Source organism: Perognathus longimembris, chromosome 14 (assembly GCF_023159225.1).
Source record: "Perognathus longimembris pacificus isolate PPM17 chromosome 14, ASM2315922v1, whole genome shotgun sequence".
Classification (NCBI taxonomy): domain Eukaryota; kingdom Metazoa; phylum Chordata; class Mammalia; order Rodentia; family Heteromyidae; genus Perognathus; species Perognathus longimembris.
In genome coordinates, this window is record NC_063174.1 from 38,615,175 (window position 1) to 38,631,535 (window position 16,361).

General features: G+C 37.0%; 1 protein-coding gene across 6 annotated transcripts in view; it reads left to right on the top strand.

Annotated features, from left to right (window-relative positions):
* Positions 1-15,995, top strand: part of Pcnx1 (pecanex 1) — a 171,897-nt gene extending 155,902 nt beyond the window's left edge. For all 6 annotated transcript variants that reach the window (XM_048362358.1, XM_048362361.1, XM_048362362.1 and 3 more), the window contains 6 exons: positions 1,517-1,747; positions 2,789-3,063; positions 6,201-6,406; positions 9,453-9,895; positions 10,267-10,407; positions 10,600-15,995. In XM_048362358.1, the coding sequence (XP_048218315.1) occupies positions 1,517-1,747; positions 2,789-3,063; positions 6,201-6,406; positions 9,453-9,895; positions 10,267-10,407; positions 10,600-10,740 (1,437 nt within the window). In that variant the 3' untranslated portion in view covers positions 10,741-15,995. The remainder of the gene's footprint in view (positions 1-1,516; positions 1,748-2,788; positions 3,064-6,200; positions 6,407-9,452; positions 9,896-10,266; positions 10,408-10,599) is intronic.
* The last annotated feature ends 366 nt before the right edge of the window (positions 15,996-16,361 follow it).

Sequence of the window (16,361 nt, forward strand, 5' to 3'; positions counted from 1 at the left end):
ATCTAAAGGTGGTAGTCCTTCCCTAATGAGACTGTTGACTACAAGAATTACAAACTCGACATTGAACAGAAATCTAATACTGAGTATATATTTGGTCAGTAAATGAATCTGTCTTACACCAGGTTCTGTAGAATCATAGTTTTGAGTCCAGGATTCTTTTTCAAGATGTTAACTGACAGGGTATTAGGTGTAGTAACACACCTAAAATCCTAGTACTTGGTAGGCTGAGGCAGGAGGATCCTAAATTCGAGGCCAACTTAGGCTACATAGTGACTTCCTTTCCAACTTGAGCAATACAGTGAGGCCCAAACTCAAGAGAGAGAATATATGAGAAAGACAGACATTAATTGAGGGGGTATACTGCAGAGAATTTTTAAGGAAGTAACAAGTTAATATTGAAGATCTGGTGTTACCAAAGGAACTTTCTAAACCAAGGAAGCAGCTCAGTTCTTTTGAGCTTCAGTTTGGCACATGTAAAAATGCAGATATTCTCAACCTTGGCAGATTTACTTGGCAAAATTGTAAGTCAGATAAAATGATAGATTGAAAGATATTTGTCCATTATGAAGCACTGTATTATTTTCACAGATCCTGTCACCAGACTCAGTGGCTGCATTTTGAGGGGAACTGTCTTCTCACTTATTCCCATCCATGTTGCCTGGAAATCTTGTACATGGTAGACAATGAATATAATTACTAAGGCCTAGAGGCTTTTCAAAGAACATTGTCCTAGCTTTTGTATGATTAAAATGCCTATATGTGCACAAAGCTCAGAGCTATGAGCAATATAAGATACTGCTCACATACAAAGTGAGTATATTACTTTATATACAAAGTGCCTTAAAAATCAGAACTTTCTGTAGATCTTTTTTAACTGTTAACACTGAAATGACCCTTAAGTTAAAAAAATGTATGAAAGAGGTGTGTAAATTCACTTAAATAGAACAAAGAATATATGAAAAGTAGAAATGGGTCAGGTGCTGGTTGCTCATGCCTAGCTACTAAGGAGGCTGATATTTGAGAATTGTGGTTAGAAGCCAGCCTGTGTAGAAAAATCAATGAGACTTTATCTCTAGCCACCAAAAAGGCAAAAGTGGAGCTATGACTCAAGTGGTAGAGTGAGAACCAGCATTGAGTGGAAAAGCTCAATGGCAGCATCTAGGCTCTGAGTTCAAGTCCTAAGACTAGAAAAAAAAGTGGAAATATATTTGTTTATCTAAAATAACTAGAGACTTAGGTTAGAGCAAAGCCTTAATAAACATAATATAGCAGTAGTAAGAATCTGTGATTCATTCCTAATATTCAGTTGATATAAATATTCATATTAAACGTTATAATAGAGTTTGTACTTAGTGACCTTGTGAGTATAGAAGTAACAATAATCTCTTCTTTAAAAAAAAATATATATATAGGAGGGTGACAGGTGTGGGTCAGTTGGTATAGCACCTACCTAGGAAGCACAGATTCTGATTTCAGACATCAGTACTACCCAAGTATATTATATTTCTATGTTTAGGATCATTTCACTTCTCCAGATGAGTATGATGACCCTACTGTGCTCTATGAGGCCATTGTATCCCATGAAAAGAACCTCGTGATAGCCCATGAAGGGGACCCAGCATGGCGGAGTGCAGTGCTTGCCAACTCTCCTTCCTTGCTTGCTCTGCGGCATGTCATGGATGATGGCACAAATGAATATAAAATCATCATGCTCAACAGACGATACCTAAGCTTCAGGGTCATCAAAGTAAGTTTTTTGGTAACTTCATCAGAACTTTTGAAAAGTAATTGAAACTTGTTATAGAAAAAGTGACTATACTACATTAGTGTTGACTGTTTATTAGCATTTGATTTGACTTATTTTTGACAGTAATTAAAAATTTTACCTATTTCATTTTTGATGCTCATATCTTCTATGTGCAAGTTCTTTTATCTTTTACATGTGCAATCTGGGCAGCATCCCTTCTTCAAAAGTTCATTAGCACCATGTTGCTAATAAAATGTGATTCCTTAAGGTACAAAATAATGTTATAGTTTGTATTTAATAGTGACTAGAAGTGAGCTGCAATTTTCCTGTGTGTGTGCGTGTGCATGCGTGTGTGTGTGTGTGTTTCTGTGTGTATTTAAATATCGGGCTAGGGGCTCTGATTTTGGAATTTTATTTTGACAGTTTATGCTAGTTGATTGAGTTATGATTTGTTATTTATGTATGCCATTACTGGAATCTGAACTCAGGACCTCATACTTGCTCAACTTTCTTGCTCATGGCTGATGTTCTGCCACTTGAGCCATGCCTGCAGCCTACCTTTTTGCTGGTTATTTTGGAAATGAAGTCTCAAGGACTGGCTTCTAACCATGATCTTTCAGATTTCAGCCTTCTTAGTAGCTGAGATCACAGGTGAGAGCCACTGGTACCAGCTTATAATGTTATTTTTTTTTATCTATATCATTCAACCGATCTCCTAAGATCACAAACATAATTTTGAGTTGAAATGTATTGCCTCTCATTTCTATAAAAAATATGTCACCTTGCTCACTAAACTTAATCTTTACCAATTTGAAAAACTATATGGACTACATTTTACTCTGCTTATTTCCAGATAGCAGGGGGAAAAGCTCTGTAGGTTTTTTCATTTAGCAGTCTGCTAATGATAAAGGAAATTGATTAACTTTTGTTTAAATGTGACCAACTTAGTTTATTTTCAGCTTTTCACAATTGATTGTCATACTCTTTCTCTGAATTTTATTCTTGGCCCCTTAACTAATTTCCATGTGTTTTGGTTTCCAGGTGAACAAGGAATGTGTCCGGGGCCTTTGGGCTGGGCAACAGCAGGAGCTTGTTTTTCTTCGTAATCGTAACCCAGAGAGAGGTAGCATCCAGAATGCAAAGCAAGCTCTCCGGAATATGATAAACTCATCTTGTGATCAGCCTATTGGCTACCCAATCTTTGTCTCACCTTTGACAACTTCTTACTCTGATAGCCATGAGCAGCTTAAAGAAATTCTTGGGGGACCGATCAGCTTAGGAAATATCAGAAACTTCATAGTGTCAACCTGGCACAGGTAAGCTGTGGAGTTGTTTTCAGTGGCAGTGTATCCTAGCCCTCTTTATGTAAGCAAGGTACACCTAAGACACCTGTAGAAAAAGACAGAGATGCCATGGCACAGTATAAACTTACTAAACCTGAACGTCAAGGAATAGCACTGTGATCACAGTCCAACGCAGTCTGGGCAGAAAACTCTCTCAGGCTCTCCCCCCCGCCCCCACCATTATGAGTAAATACCTCGTAATGAATGCCTTTCTAGACAAATACATGGATTCAGCTTTTATTGAAAACCCTTACTAGTACAGATTTCCTAAAGAGTTAAGAGTGTATTTCTCACCTAGAACCCTGGTTTTAAAACGTCCAAGGGCAGCCATGTACTAGCCATGTACAGGAGTAATCCTGTAATCTTTACTACTTGGGAGGCTAAGATCTGAAGACCCCAGTTCAATCACAGTTCAGTCAGCCTGACAGAAAAGTCCGTGAATCTCTTATCTCCAATAAATCATCAAAAATCTGGAAGTTATAGAGGAGTAGCCTTCAGTCAAAAAGCTCGGGAACAGTGCCCAGGCACTAAGTTCTAGTCCCAGGACAGGTGAAAAAAAATTAAGCCCAAGAGATATTCTACAAAAATAAGTAGTCTGTAATTTTCAAAAGTGTCAAAGACATTAAAGACTATAAAAGACTATCCTGCTGTTTCTGATTGAAAGATATTTAAATAGCATGAAAACTATAAGTAACAGTTGGTTCTGAAATGGATTATTTTGCTCTAAAAAAGAATATTGAGGGCTGGGAATATGGCCTAGTGGTAGTATGCTTGCCTAGCACACATGAAGCCCTGGGTTCGATTCCTCAGCACCACATACAGAAAAAGCCAGAAGTGGTGCTGTGGCTCAAGTAGTAGAGTACTAGCCTTGAGCACAAAGAAGCCAGGGACAGTAGTCAGGCCCTGAGTTCAAGCCCCGGGACTGGCAAAAAAAAAAAAGATATTGACACAATTGGAAAATACTTACTGGAGTTTGAAGATTAATATCAATGACTGGATGTATATGACTAATAATGATTATAAAGGCCAATGTCCTTACATACATGTTATAAATATACTCTTCAAGAACCACGAGTTGGGGCTGGAAATGTGGCTTAGTGGGAAAGTGCTTGCCTAGCGTGCATGAAGCCCTGGGTTCGATTCCTCAGCACCACATTAAGCAGGGGGAAAAAAAGCTAGAAGTGGCTCAAGAAGTAGAGTGCCAGCCTTGAGCAAAAAAGAAGCCAGGGATGGGGCTGGGGATATGGCCTAGTGGCAAGAGTGCTCGCCTTGTATACATGAAGCCCTGGGTTCGATTCCCCAGCACCACATATACAGAAAATGGCCAGAAGTGGCGCTGTGGCTCAAGTGGCAGAGTGCTAGCCTTGAGCAAAAGGAAGCCAGGGACAGTGCTCAGGCCCTGAGTCCAAGGCCCAGGACTGGCCAAAAAAAAAAAAAGAAGAAGCCAGGGACAGTGCTAAGGCCCTGATGAATACAAAATTAAAGAACTGTCTCAGCAAAGCAGAATTTACTTCTGCAGAGGGTATCTGCAGAATCTGGCAAGCAAGCACACCTCTCAGATTCTTATCTCCAGTTAGTCAGCAAAAAGCCCAAAGTAGTGCTTGTTGCTCAACTAGTAGAGCACCAGCCTTGAGCAGAAAAGCTAAGGAACAGTGTCCAGGACCTTAGTTCAAACCCTAGTCCTGGCATTTATTAAAAAACAAAAAAACTAACAAAACAACAACAAAAAAAAAACCCTTAGTTAAGTCTAATGTGTAACCCTGGTTAAGACCTATTTCTATAGTATTTGACAGAACTGTAAATAATTTGGTTTTCTTTGTTTAATTTTTTACTCTGTTGTAGCATATTGCCACTATTCATAGAATTTGCTGTTTGTGCCCGCAGATGAAAAATTAAGAGAAAAACATAAGAAACACATGCGTTTGCCCCCTATTTTAGCACTCTGTTTTAACAGTAGGGGGAGCACTTCATGCATGTTGAAATGCCTGGGTGTGCAGTACAGATAATGTTTTGTCTTTTTTAAGAATCCAGTCTTCACCAATTTCAAACGTGTTGTGTTCAAATGTGCATGTGCTCTTTAGCTAGTGAATAATGGTGTATGGGAATATCATGTTTAATGAACAATGATGAAAAATGGCAAAAAAAAAAGTGATTTTCAACTCTTAAAAGTTATTCAGATTCTTAAGTATCAGAATTTAAGGAAAACAGGATGTAATGATTAGACTTATAGAGGTTCCTTTAAATCTTGTTCTAAGAATACCCAGTGCTTAAAGAGTAAAATTCTGCTATTCTAACATCAATTCATATCTAAACATGCCATAATAGTGTTCAAAGAAATTCTCTTTCAAAAAGTATCTCATGATGCTAGAATTAAGAAGTTAAGCTTTTTTTTACTTGGATAAATGGCATATAGGTGGAATACTAAACTGTTTTGATTTGACTTGGATTTTTCTGGACTGTAAGACCTCCATTGCCAAACTGAGATAGCCATGGCCAACCTCCAGACAATTAGTCACCTACATTAAAAACACTTAAAAATGAAATTGCTTTCTTAAAATGTACTATAGTAACAGTAAATTCAGTTTTTTGCATGATCACTGAACAGACACTGGCAAGAACTGTTTTCTGCTGTGATCTTAATGATTCAACTGGGTCTTGTACAGAAGCAATCTATAAAGATTTGAGAGAGTGCCAGCCACTGGTGGCGCACACCTGTCATCCTAGCTACTCAGGAGGCTGAGATCTGAGGATTGCAATCCAAAGCCAGCCCAGGCAGGAAAGTCTGTGAGTCTCTTAACTCCAGTTATCCACCAGAAAAACAGAAGTGGCACTGTGGCTCAAGTGGTAGAGCACTGGCCTTGAACAGAAGAGCTCAGGGACAGCACTCAGGTCCAGAGTTCAAGCGCTATGACCAGAAGAAAAAAATAAAAAAGTTTTCTGCCAGTGAATAGAAAAGGGATATGATTCTTTAAAATTTTTGTTTCTTTATTAAACCATGAAGAATTTCAAAGGTAGACATTAGTAGCATTATCAGCTCAGATTAGCTGGAAAAAGAATAAAATATTTTGAAGTGATCTTAGAATGTTTCCTACTCTGGTATTTGTTTCTAGGCTAAGGAAAGGTTGTGGAGCTGGATGTAATAGTGGTGGCAATATTGAAGATTCTGATACAGGAGGTGGAACTTCCTGTCCTGGTCACAATGCAACAGCTGCCAGTGATCCCCACAATCTCATGTCCCAGGGAAGTACTGGAAATCCTGGGCAGGGATCAGGAGCAGGACTCCACCCACCTGTCACATCGTATCCTCCAATACTAGGTAATAGTAAGCCCAGTGTTATGTTTTATACATGTATTACCTTCTTAATGGTGGTATGCTTTGTATGTAGTGGATGTATATACAAGAAGGAGTACATATTATGTACTTGTTACAACTTAAGTAGGGTAGGATATTTTGCTCTTGGTTATACATTATCCCTTTTGTTTGTCCTAACCACTTACATTTAAAATATTGATATTTGTTTATTTGACAAATACTTGGTGATAGTAAGAATCTGAAAATATCATTTAAAGACAAATAATATTTAACATATTTTATGAAACTTTCTCATTGGATAATGACTTGGTCTTTTCTTACCTATGTTGTAATAATTTTTTAAAGTAAATCTTTGTGTATTTTTACTACTTTCTCTGGCTGGAAACTTTAAAAATGAAATAATTGGGACAGAATTTATGAGAATAACTATTTTTGTTGGTCGTGGGGCTTGAACTCAGGGCCTGGGTGCTGTCCTTGAGCTTAAAATAAGCTCAAGGCTAGTGCTGTACTACTTGGTGCCACAGCACCACTTCTGGTTTTCTAGTGGTTAATTGGAGATCAGAGTCTCATGATCATGGACTTTCCTGTCTGGGCTGGCTTTGAACTGCAATCCTCAGATCTCAGCCTCCTGAGTAGCTAGGATTACAGCTATGAGCCATAGGTACCTGGTCAATCAATCTCTAAAACTAATGACAAAATCTTTCCAAATTTTTTTTTCAGTAGGAATGGTTGTACCATTGACTTTCTCAGCTTTGGGGGATCCCCAGTTCCCGACTTGTAGGGCTAGGAGATGGTATACCTGTGATTTCATTGTTTTCATTTGCATTGCTCTAGGAAACTTTTTAGAATATTTTACCTGCTGTTCTCTCTTAAGTACATACTCAGGTTTCTTGTCTGTCAGCTATTTTTTTTCTAGTTGGTTATCCTTTTCATATTAAATTAGACTTGAATGTTCTTTGAGCTGTTTGACAGTTTTTTCTACTAAAACGGTCATTTCCTGTTCTGTTTAGCTTTTCATTTTCTTCCTGTAAAGAGTAGCTTGTCTTCTTTAATGACAGTTCTTATGTTAATGTGTAATCTAATGTTTTCCTTTATGATTAGTGCTTTTTGTATCCTCTTTAAAGAAAGTTTCCCTGTCTCAGACCTCAAAATTACTCTCACTGATATGTTTTCAGGAGGCCTACAAGTCTGTCCATTGTGCAGGAGGAATCGGGCTTCATTGTTTTTACATCACTTGGTTATATATCAAAAATAGTGATCAGCACTATTCCTTCTTCATCCATTCATGTCAAACAACATTTTAAAACATTAATTTGAAAATATTCCCATATAATTAGAAGACTGTAAGTGGATAGATGGTCAACTTTAAGTTGTTATTTTTTTCTTCTTAATGACAACCAGAATAACACTGAGCTACAGTCCCAGCCAGAAAACTAGAAACTTGCTTTTGCTCTTACATTGATTAACTCATTTTATTCTGAGGTGTAAAAGTACATGTAACCAGGTTTTCCATATAATTGATGATCTTCACATTGCTCTTAAGAATGAGAAAGAAAAGTATAAAGAATTATATCAGAGGAGAATCATGCATTGTACTCATAAGCTGACACTGAATTAAACTAATTTGTATAACTAAAGATAATTTTTCTAAAAAAGAATCACATTAAGCCACTTGTAAAAAGACATGGGAGAATCTGCTGTTTAGTATTCCTGATAACTAGCATTCATTCAGTAGTAATCTCTTACTGTTCACGAACATGGCTGTGATGTTCACTCTAGGCAGCATAACTCATCAGTGGAAGAGATGGAAAGAACAGTAACAGACTCTGAGAAATAGTAACTAAAGGGCTGGGAATATGGCCTAGTGGCAAGAGTGCTTGCCTTGTATACATGAAGCCCTGGGTTCGATTCCCCAGCACCACATATATAGAAAATGGCTAGAAGTGGTGCTGTGGCTCAAGTGGCAGAGTGCTAGCCTTGAGCAAAAAAAAAAAAAGAAGTCAGGGACAGTGTACAGTGTTCAGGCCCTGAGTCCAAGGCCCAGGACTGGCAAAAAAAAAAAAAAAGAAGAAAGAAATAGTAACTACAGAACTTGTCACATGTTGTAGGTCCTTAATAAACATTTGTCTTTACCTAATGTACTAATAAATTGTATATGTTTTTAGCATAGAAAGTGATGTTTTGATATATGAATTCATTGTGAAATTATTAAATCAGGCTAGTTAACCTACCTGCCACCTCATATACTTAGAATTTTTGGTGGTAAGAAAATTTTAGGCCTACTCATTTTCAAGTACACAATACATTAGTATTAAGTGTAGTCACCTGTAGTGCAAAGATTTCAACTTCTCCTGTCTGACTGGAACTTTGTACCTTCTGACTAGCATTGTCCTATTTCTCCTTTCCCTTCCACTGGCATCCACATTACTCTCTTGCTTTCAGTGAGTTTCACATTTTGAAATTCCATGTGTAGGTAAAATCAGGCTGTATGTCCTAATAAACATTTCTGTCTTCATCTCCATGAGATACTTCATTTCTGATTTATTTAAAGTGTTACTTTTCTGAAGTTTTTCTGTGAAATACTAGTGTTTGTCGCAACCTTAAATCCTGATTTTGCTATATTATGCACTAGAATTGGAGGGAATAAAACTTAGGAAATAAAATTTAAAATATAAAATTCAGCCAGGCACCATGGCTCTCACTTGTAACCCTAGCTAAGTATGAGGCTGAGATGTAGAGAATGGTGGTTTCAAGCCAGCTGAGACCCAAAAGTCCATGAGATTCCATCTCAAGTAGGCAACAAGAAGCCAGGCTGGAGGCATGGCTCAAGTGGCAGAGTGCCAGCTAAGCAAGCAAGTTGAGAACAAACAAACAAAAAAAGCCCAACTATATTATAAAATCCATTCAAGAAAACAGCTCTCAGGTACCTATTTCTTTTGGGTAACTAAAGTTTTAAACATACATAGCAAGTAATATAAATATACTACACAAACACCCCAACTAAGACTTTGCTCCTGTGAATGAGACCTCCTCTTGTTGCTTTCTCTAGGCACGAGCCACAGTGCTCACTCTGTGCAGTCAAGCCTGGTCAGACAGTCCCCAGCTCGGGCCTCTGTAGCCAGCCAGTCTTCCTACTGCTACAGTAGCCGCCATTCTTCTTTCCGGATGTCCACCACAGGATTTGTGCCATGTCGGCGCTCTTCCACCAGCCAGATATCACTTCGGAACTTGCCATCGTCCATCCAGTCCCGCCTCTCCATGGTGAACCAGATGGACCCCGCCACTCAGAGTGGCATGACCTGTGTGCAGCACGGCCTGCCCTCCTCCAGCAGCTCCAGCCAAAGCATTCCTGCCTGCAAACATCACACCCTTGTGGGGTTTCTTGGGACAGAGGGAGGACAGAGCAGTGCCACTGACCCCCAGCCAGTCAGCACCTTGAGTCCTGCCAGTCATTCACATGCCAGAAAGGGGGAAGTCATTTACAGAGTTCAAGTGAGTAAGCCCAGAAGTCTTCCTGTGCTGTTGCTTTGCTTTTGTTTTTATGTCCTATTCATTGAGTTAAGGATTCTTAGGAAACTAGAGCACTTTTGAATATTGAAAAGTTTCTGCTGGCTTCAACCCAGAAAATAAGCAGTTTCTGCAGCAGTGATTGATACAGTCTCTTAATTAGCATTGGCACATACTACTGCAGGATGGCTAACCCATAGGCTGAAAAGAATTGAGGTGGCTATTTAGTTGCATGGTGGTGGTAGTTGTTTTATAATTCTACTGTAGGTAGTGGAGAACTTCAAAGGCCTATGAAAGAAAGTTTGATTATATTTTATCATCAAGGGGGCAAATGAATTACAATCCTTATAATTTAGATTGTGGATCCTGGTCAAATTCTGGAAGGGATCAACCTGTCAAAAAGGAAAGAGCTGCAGTGGCCTGATGAAGGAATTCGGTTAAAAGCTGGGAGAAACAGCTGGAAAGACTGGAGTCCTCAAGAGGGTATGGAAGGCCATGTAAGTCCTCTTAGGAGCTCTGAATTTTTTTTGGGGGGGGGGGGATAGCCTGACTTACCTACATGGTTTTAGCTGATCCACATATTTATGCCTGATTCTCAAAAGAATTACTCCCTCTACTCCTGAGGGATGTGTTGGTGGGTGCATTCAGGGTCTCCATCACTAACTGCTTGTTTCCTTCTGAGTCATTAGGTGATTCACCGTTGGGTGCCTTGCAGCAGAGATCCAAGTACGAGATCCCACATCGACAAGGCCGTGCTTCTGATTCAGATTGATGATAAATACGTGACTGTAATTGAAACTGGGGTACTAGAACTTGGGGCTGAAGTGTGAGCTGGTGTTTCATAGCTGCGATTCCTTTCCCTCTTCTTTCCAAGACCATGGAAGAAAAGAGGGGAGTAAACAGAAGATACCGATAGAGGTCACTTCTCTTCTCTGTGGGAGACTTGAGAACAGTGGCTTGGTAAAAGCCTCTCCTCACCCTTCACCCAGACTCCTTCACTGTCTCCATCTCCAAATAAAGCTGAAATATTTTTTTAAGTTAGATGCTGAAAAAAAATTTTGCATGAAAGGCAAAGTTCTGTTAAAATACATCTTTAAAAAGGTTTTCCTATGCATTGCCGATGCTTTAAATCAACACTCTTTATTTCTAAACTATGATCTCATATTTTTATAATTTCTTTGCCAAAAATAATTGCCATGTTGTATCTTAGAACATAAAATCCATTGACCTTTGATTTTTACAAACAGACTCATTGAAAGTATTCAGTTTGACACATAGCAGTGTAAAGTTTAATGTATATTAAGAGATGATGAACAGACATAGATGTATCTTATTCCTTGAGCTCTAAAAACTTTAATGAAAAAAACTGCACTAATTTTTTTACAATGCACTAAACCTGAGCTTTCTCAGAACATTTATTTATATATAAAAATAAAATACCATTATTTAAATTGCCTTTGGGATTAACCCTTCCCTTTCCTGATAAACATAGTAAAAGCAGGGACTATACTCTTTGTTTTTCTGTTAGTAGTCTATACTTCACACCAGTGCGTTGGATGTGATCTTTAAGATGAATTCAGTCTCAAGACATACATAGCTTCACCTTTGGCATTTCTTGGAGCCAGTGGTCAGTGGATTGGCCATGTGAACACTACTGCCAGCTCCTGTGTCCACATCTCAGATGGGTTCATCACTGTGTGCCCTTTGCTTTCTCTCTCGGCACAAGCTCTGCTGGAGTCTGTTCTGGAAAGAAAATGCTTTTGCTTTTCAAAGAAGATAAACATCCAGGAGTTTAAAGATAGGACTGATTGCCTTTTATTTTAAAAGATACTAGCTTTTGAAATTATTCACCATGAAGGTCAGTTTCTCAAGTAAACCTTTTTTTCCAAACAAAATTATCCAAAAGGTGCAGTTCTTACCATTATATCCCTCTTTAATAACTTTGCTTCTTGTTCTCCCCTCTTCTTTTTCTATTACTTGAATTTTATTTCCTGTAATTTATACTGTATACCTGTAATTTGAAATATTTATAACTGTGAAATTGACTTAGTTCCTATGTTGTCTCAAAAATTATATTGTTTTTTTTCTTAAGCATGTATTCAGGGAACAGATTTATAGTTGGGCTACATGGGAACTGCAATTTAGGTTTAATTTGCAACGTTCAGCATTTTTCAAATTCTTCAGAAAATTTCCTTTTTATTTGATACTCCAAGAAAATTGCCTATCTTCTCTGAGCATTTTGGAACAACCACCTTTCTTCCCACTGTGAACAGATAGTAAAAAAGAAACAGGTAAAATTAATTTTGACTTATAAACAAAGTATTCCATTTCTACATATGGCACTAACCATATTTCAAGTATTTCGTAGTTACTTGTGTGTAGTAGCTACTGTGTTAGACCTCACAGATTTGCAGTGTTATTTGATGAGGTTTTCAGGAGAGAAGTGTTTTGTTTTTTTCTAATTCTGATATAAGTCTCACAGTTTAACATAATGTTATGGTAGAGGAATGAAAGCTGTGAAAGTAAACTGTAGTGCAAAATCTTTATTTCCACTTCAAAACTTTTTATTTTCCCTCTTCTCAGTTGTGGACTCAGTTGTGAAACTTGTGGACATTCAGAACCCAATGTGCCTTGTGTTGACATTTCCATAGACTTCACACTTTGCAAATTTTACTGTTTAAAATGAGTTCCTGAGCCCTTAAACAAAGATATTCTTTCTAAGTTGACCATTTTACAGTGTATTTTCCTACTGTTACTATATTCTGCATTTGCCTCATTCAGGCAAAACTGTAGTGAACTGTAAGTTCAGAGTTGTTGGGTTATTTTTTTTTTCTAAAACTGAACATATGCTCTGCTTGTATCTGTGTTTTAAATCTCCTCAAAAGACTATGTCCCCTGCCTCTGTTCCCTTTGTGAAATGAATATGATCTTTTCATAGTTGTTGCCTAGATGGAAAGATAAATGGAGGCTTTTCAAAATCTTAGATGGAAGATAATTGATTTTCCAACACAGAAAAAGGGAAAAAAATGAATGTTAGATGATTCAATCAGAAGGGCTGGAATTTTTTTTTATTCCTTGCTCCTCTCCTCCTAAAACTTTGTTATACATATCATGTACTCTGCAAAGTCAGATTTCATAAAAATTTCGTATAGAACTTACATAGCAAGTCTTAATTTAGGATAGCAATTGATGGGCATCTTTCTTGAAACAAGTTAGCTTTTGTTACCACATAACTTTTTAAAATTTTTCTAAATTAGGAACTCCTAAAAAAAAAAAAAGCCCTGTTATTTTTTGAGTCTAAAACTGGTGTCTTAAAGTCATACTACTTTTCTAGTTATAGCAAAGGAAGTGATGATAATTAGAGAAAGATCCATGTCTTTAGACTATATTAATCTAAATTAATGGAAGTTTTTTATTCCTATAAAATTAGAAATGGATCACAAAAGTTTTCTGCTTAACTTTTTTCCTTAAAGTATAAAACTTCCACGTACAATAGTATTTTTAGTTCATAATTGCCAAAATTTTCAGAGTTCTATAATTTGCAAATAAAAAAATACATGATTGAAACTATCTTTTTTTATTGACGTCCTTTAAGAGTTACATGATCGAAATAATTGATTTTTCTCTTTCTTCTTCCTACATCCCCCATTTGAGAGGGCAGATCTGAAGTGGCCTCTTAAAATATTTTGCTCTTACTCAGTGGCAAAACTATAACATTTTATAACACTAAATTTTTGCTTAATCTTCTAAGACCTTGGTGTGATCTCTTTCTGCACCATTTTCAGCACTTGATGAAAACTCAGATGTTGAATTTTTCTAAAGAGCTTTAATTTTTCCAAGAATCTAAATTAACATAATGTGCTAGTATTAATGGGACATAGGAAAGAAGTGTTGATGCTGTATGTATGTTTTTAAAGATAAGATGACATTAATTACCTTTTAGGAAAACGTAAGTGTGAATGAATTTCCGTTACTAGAGGATTAAATTCCATTAGATTTGAAGTGCATTGAAAAATACTTCAACTATATCTGAAATAGTTCTTCTGATATCTGACAATATTTCTATCTTGAAAAGTGTATGGGAAATTACTCTAGATACCAGATGTCAAGCAATGAAAATAGGAGTTTTTATTTTAAAAAAAACAACAACTATAGTTTTTATAGGAACTATAGCTCATTACGAAGGTGTATTTTTCTTTCAAGATTAGAGTGTTTTTCCATCTCTTTTCAAGATGTAAAATACAGCTTCACATCTAAGCAAGGGTAACTTTGCCTTAATAAATTTCTACTTGGCTTCTAAGCAGTATCCTTCTGCCTCTGCTTTGAAAGTCTTTATTCAGTGGATTGCTGTATTAAGCCATACACCCAGAACTGGATCTTTTAAATTTAAATTTGGAACAGCATCTAAAATGGTCTCCTTATTCGAGCTACCTTTCAGGCATTCTTCATCCTGAATAAATGTATGACTTGAGAAGAAAAATAATAGTAGAATGTGAGAATTCTTTGAATTTATGTTTACCACCTACTAAAGTAAAAACTGCTGTCCAGTTTGTTTATTGACTTTGTATTTAATTAGTTATTTGCAAGTATAAATGAATCTCTGAGGTTTTTCTTTTGCTTGTAAGTCTTCAGTATTTTCATTCTTTTTTGTAGTATAGTGTATTCATATAAAGTTCCTTCTGACACAAACTCAGTTGATTTTTTTTTCTTTATGGTGATGTCTTTCTCAAGATGAAGTTTTCTTTTAAGATGATGTTTAAGTAGGATGTCAGATTCTTTATTTTATTATATAGGTTTTAACTTCCAGATGAGTGGCGACAGTGTCAATCAAAGTCCAATCTGTTAATGGAATTTGAACTTTTCTCTTTCAGTCTTACATGGATATTGAGTTTTATTGGTCAGAGGAAAGAGGAAAATTAGGTTCTACCATGTATTTAGGCAGCTTTAAATTTTAATCATATATTGGATAAGTATGATTTTCTTAATGTAGTACCTCTTTCCTTCTATGTTTTTTTAACATAGTCCCTATTTCCTTTTATTTTCAAACTGATCTAATTGATAAACATCTAGCCTTTTCATTTCAAACTTGTTAAATGTTTAGAAATTCAATTGGAAAGGAATTTATTACTATAAAACCAGTGTGGTAGGATGACTAGCATATTACTTTTGCTTGGAACCAGAAACAAATTGTCTGTCAAATTACCGTACTAGAGTCATCTGTTAAGAATTATGTATAATCAGAATTTATCTTTATAGCCCTAAGCTAGCTATTCTTTCTTAGGGTAAATAATTCATGATCTGCCATTTGTGGGATCAACCCAGCACTGGGGGAAATTGGAACTGTTTGTCACTGCAGTATTGTATGACAACTTTGTTCTAAGGTTCAGACCTATTATATAGGGTTATACCTTTTTTTTTCATGCTTCAGCTCTGCACGTGACAGTTTATGGTTCAGTGGAGCCAAGCTAGAAGGTGATACAGCTAAACTTCTGTGTGTCATCTGCACAGGCAAAGGGACACCCACCCTAGAATTCAGAACAGAAAAGTAGAGGAGGGATGGTGGCTCCAGATGACTTGGGTTTTGTGTACTTGTGACTCAACAAAAAAAATTTATATATGAAGCTTGATTCTACAACCAAAATAACAAGAGAAGGGTCACGTCTCATTCTTTTAAAAAGCTTATAGTTTAAGTAAAAGTAAATTGTAAAAATGGATTATGTTAACCCTAAACAAGTCTGGCAATGAGCTCTGCATGAGGAAATGGAAGGGAGAATATTGAAAATAATTCTAGAAGAGTGGATATGGAGGAAGGAAAACGGGTTTCCCTTTTCTGATCATGAGCTCTGAAAAGGATTCATTGCCTTTACCAGCATTTCAGTGTAAATGTTAAGAATATAAGTACTTGTGTGTGTGCGCGTGTGCGTGTGTGTATGTGTGTGAGTGTATTATTCTAAACAGCCTGTAAATATTGTAGTTGTTTAAAATGGAAAATAAAAGCTGCAAGGTTTTTGGCAAATATATTGCATCAGATACACAGTATTGACCATGGATAAGAACACAGGAAATAAATTTGTTTTTCATTTTGCCTACCGTTCATTTTTGTCAAATTTTAAAAATCCATTAAGTTCTGTGTGACATATTCTTAAAACAGACTTGATTCTGAAGTAAACTTAGATGAGAATTGTACCCATGTTAAAAGATCTCCCTCCCAGGGGCTGGGGATATAGCCTAGTGGCAAGAGTGCCTGCCTCGGATACACGAGGCCCTAGGTTCGATTCCCCAGCACCACATATACAGAAAACGGCCAGAAGCGGCGCTGTGGCTCAAGTGGCAGAGTGCTAGCCTTGAGCGGGAAGAAGCCAGGGACAGTGCTCAGGCCCTGAGTCCAAGGCCCAGGACTGGCAAAAAAAAAAAAAAAAAAAAGATCTCCTTCCCAAAGGTTTACATCTTT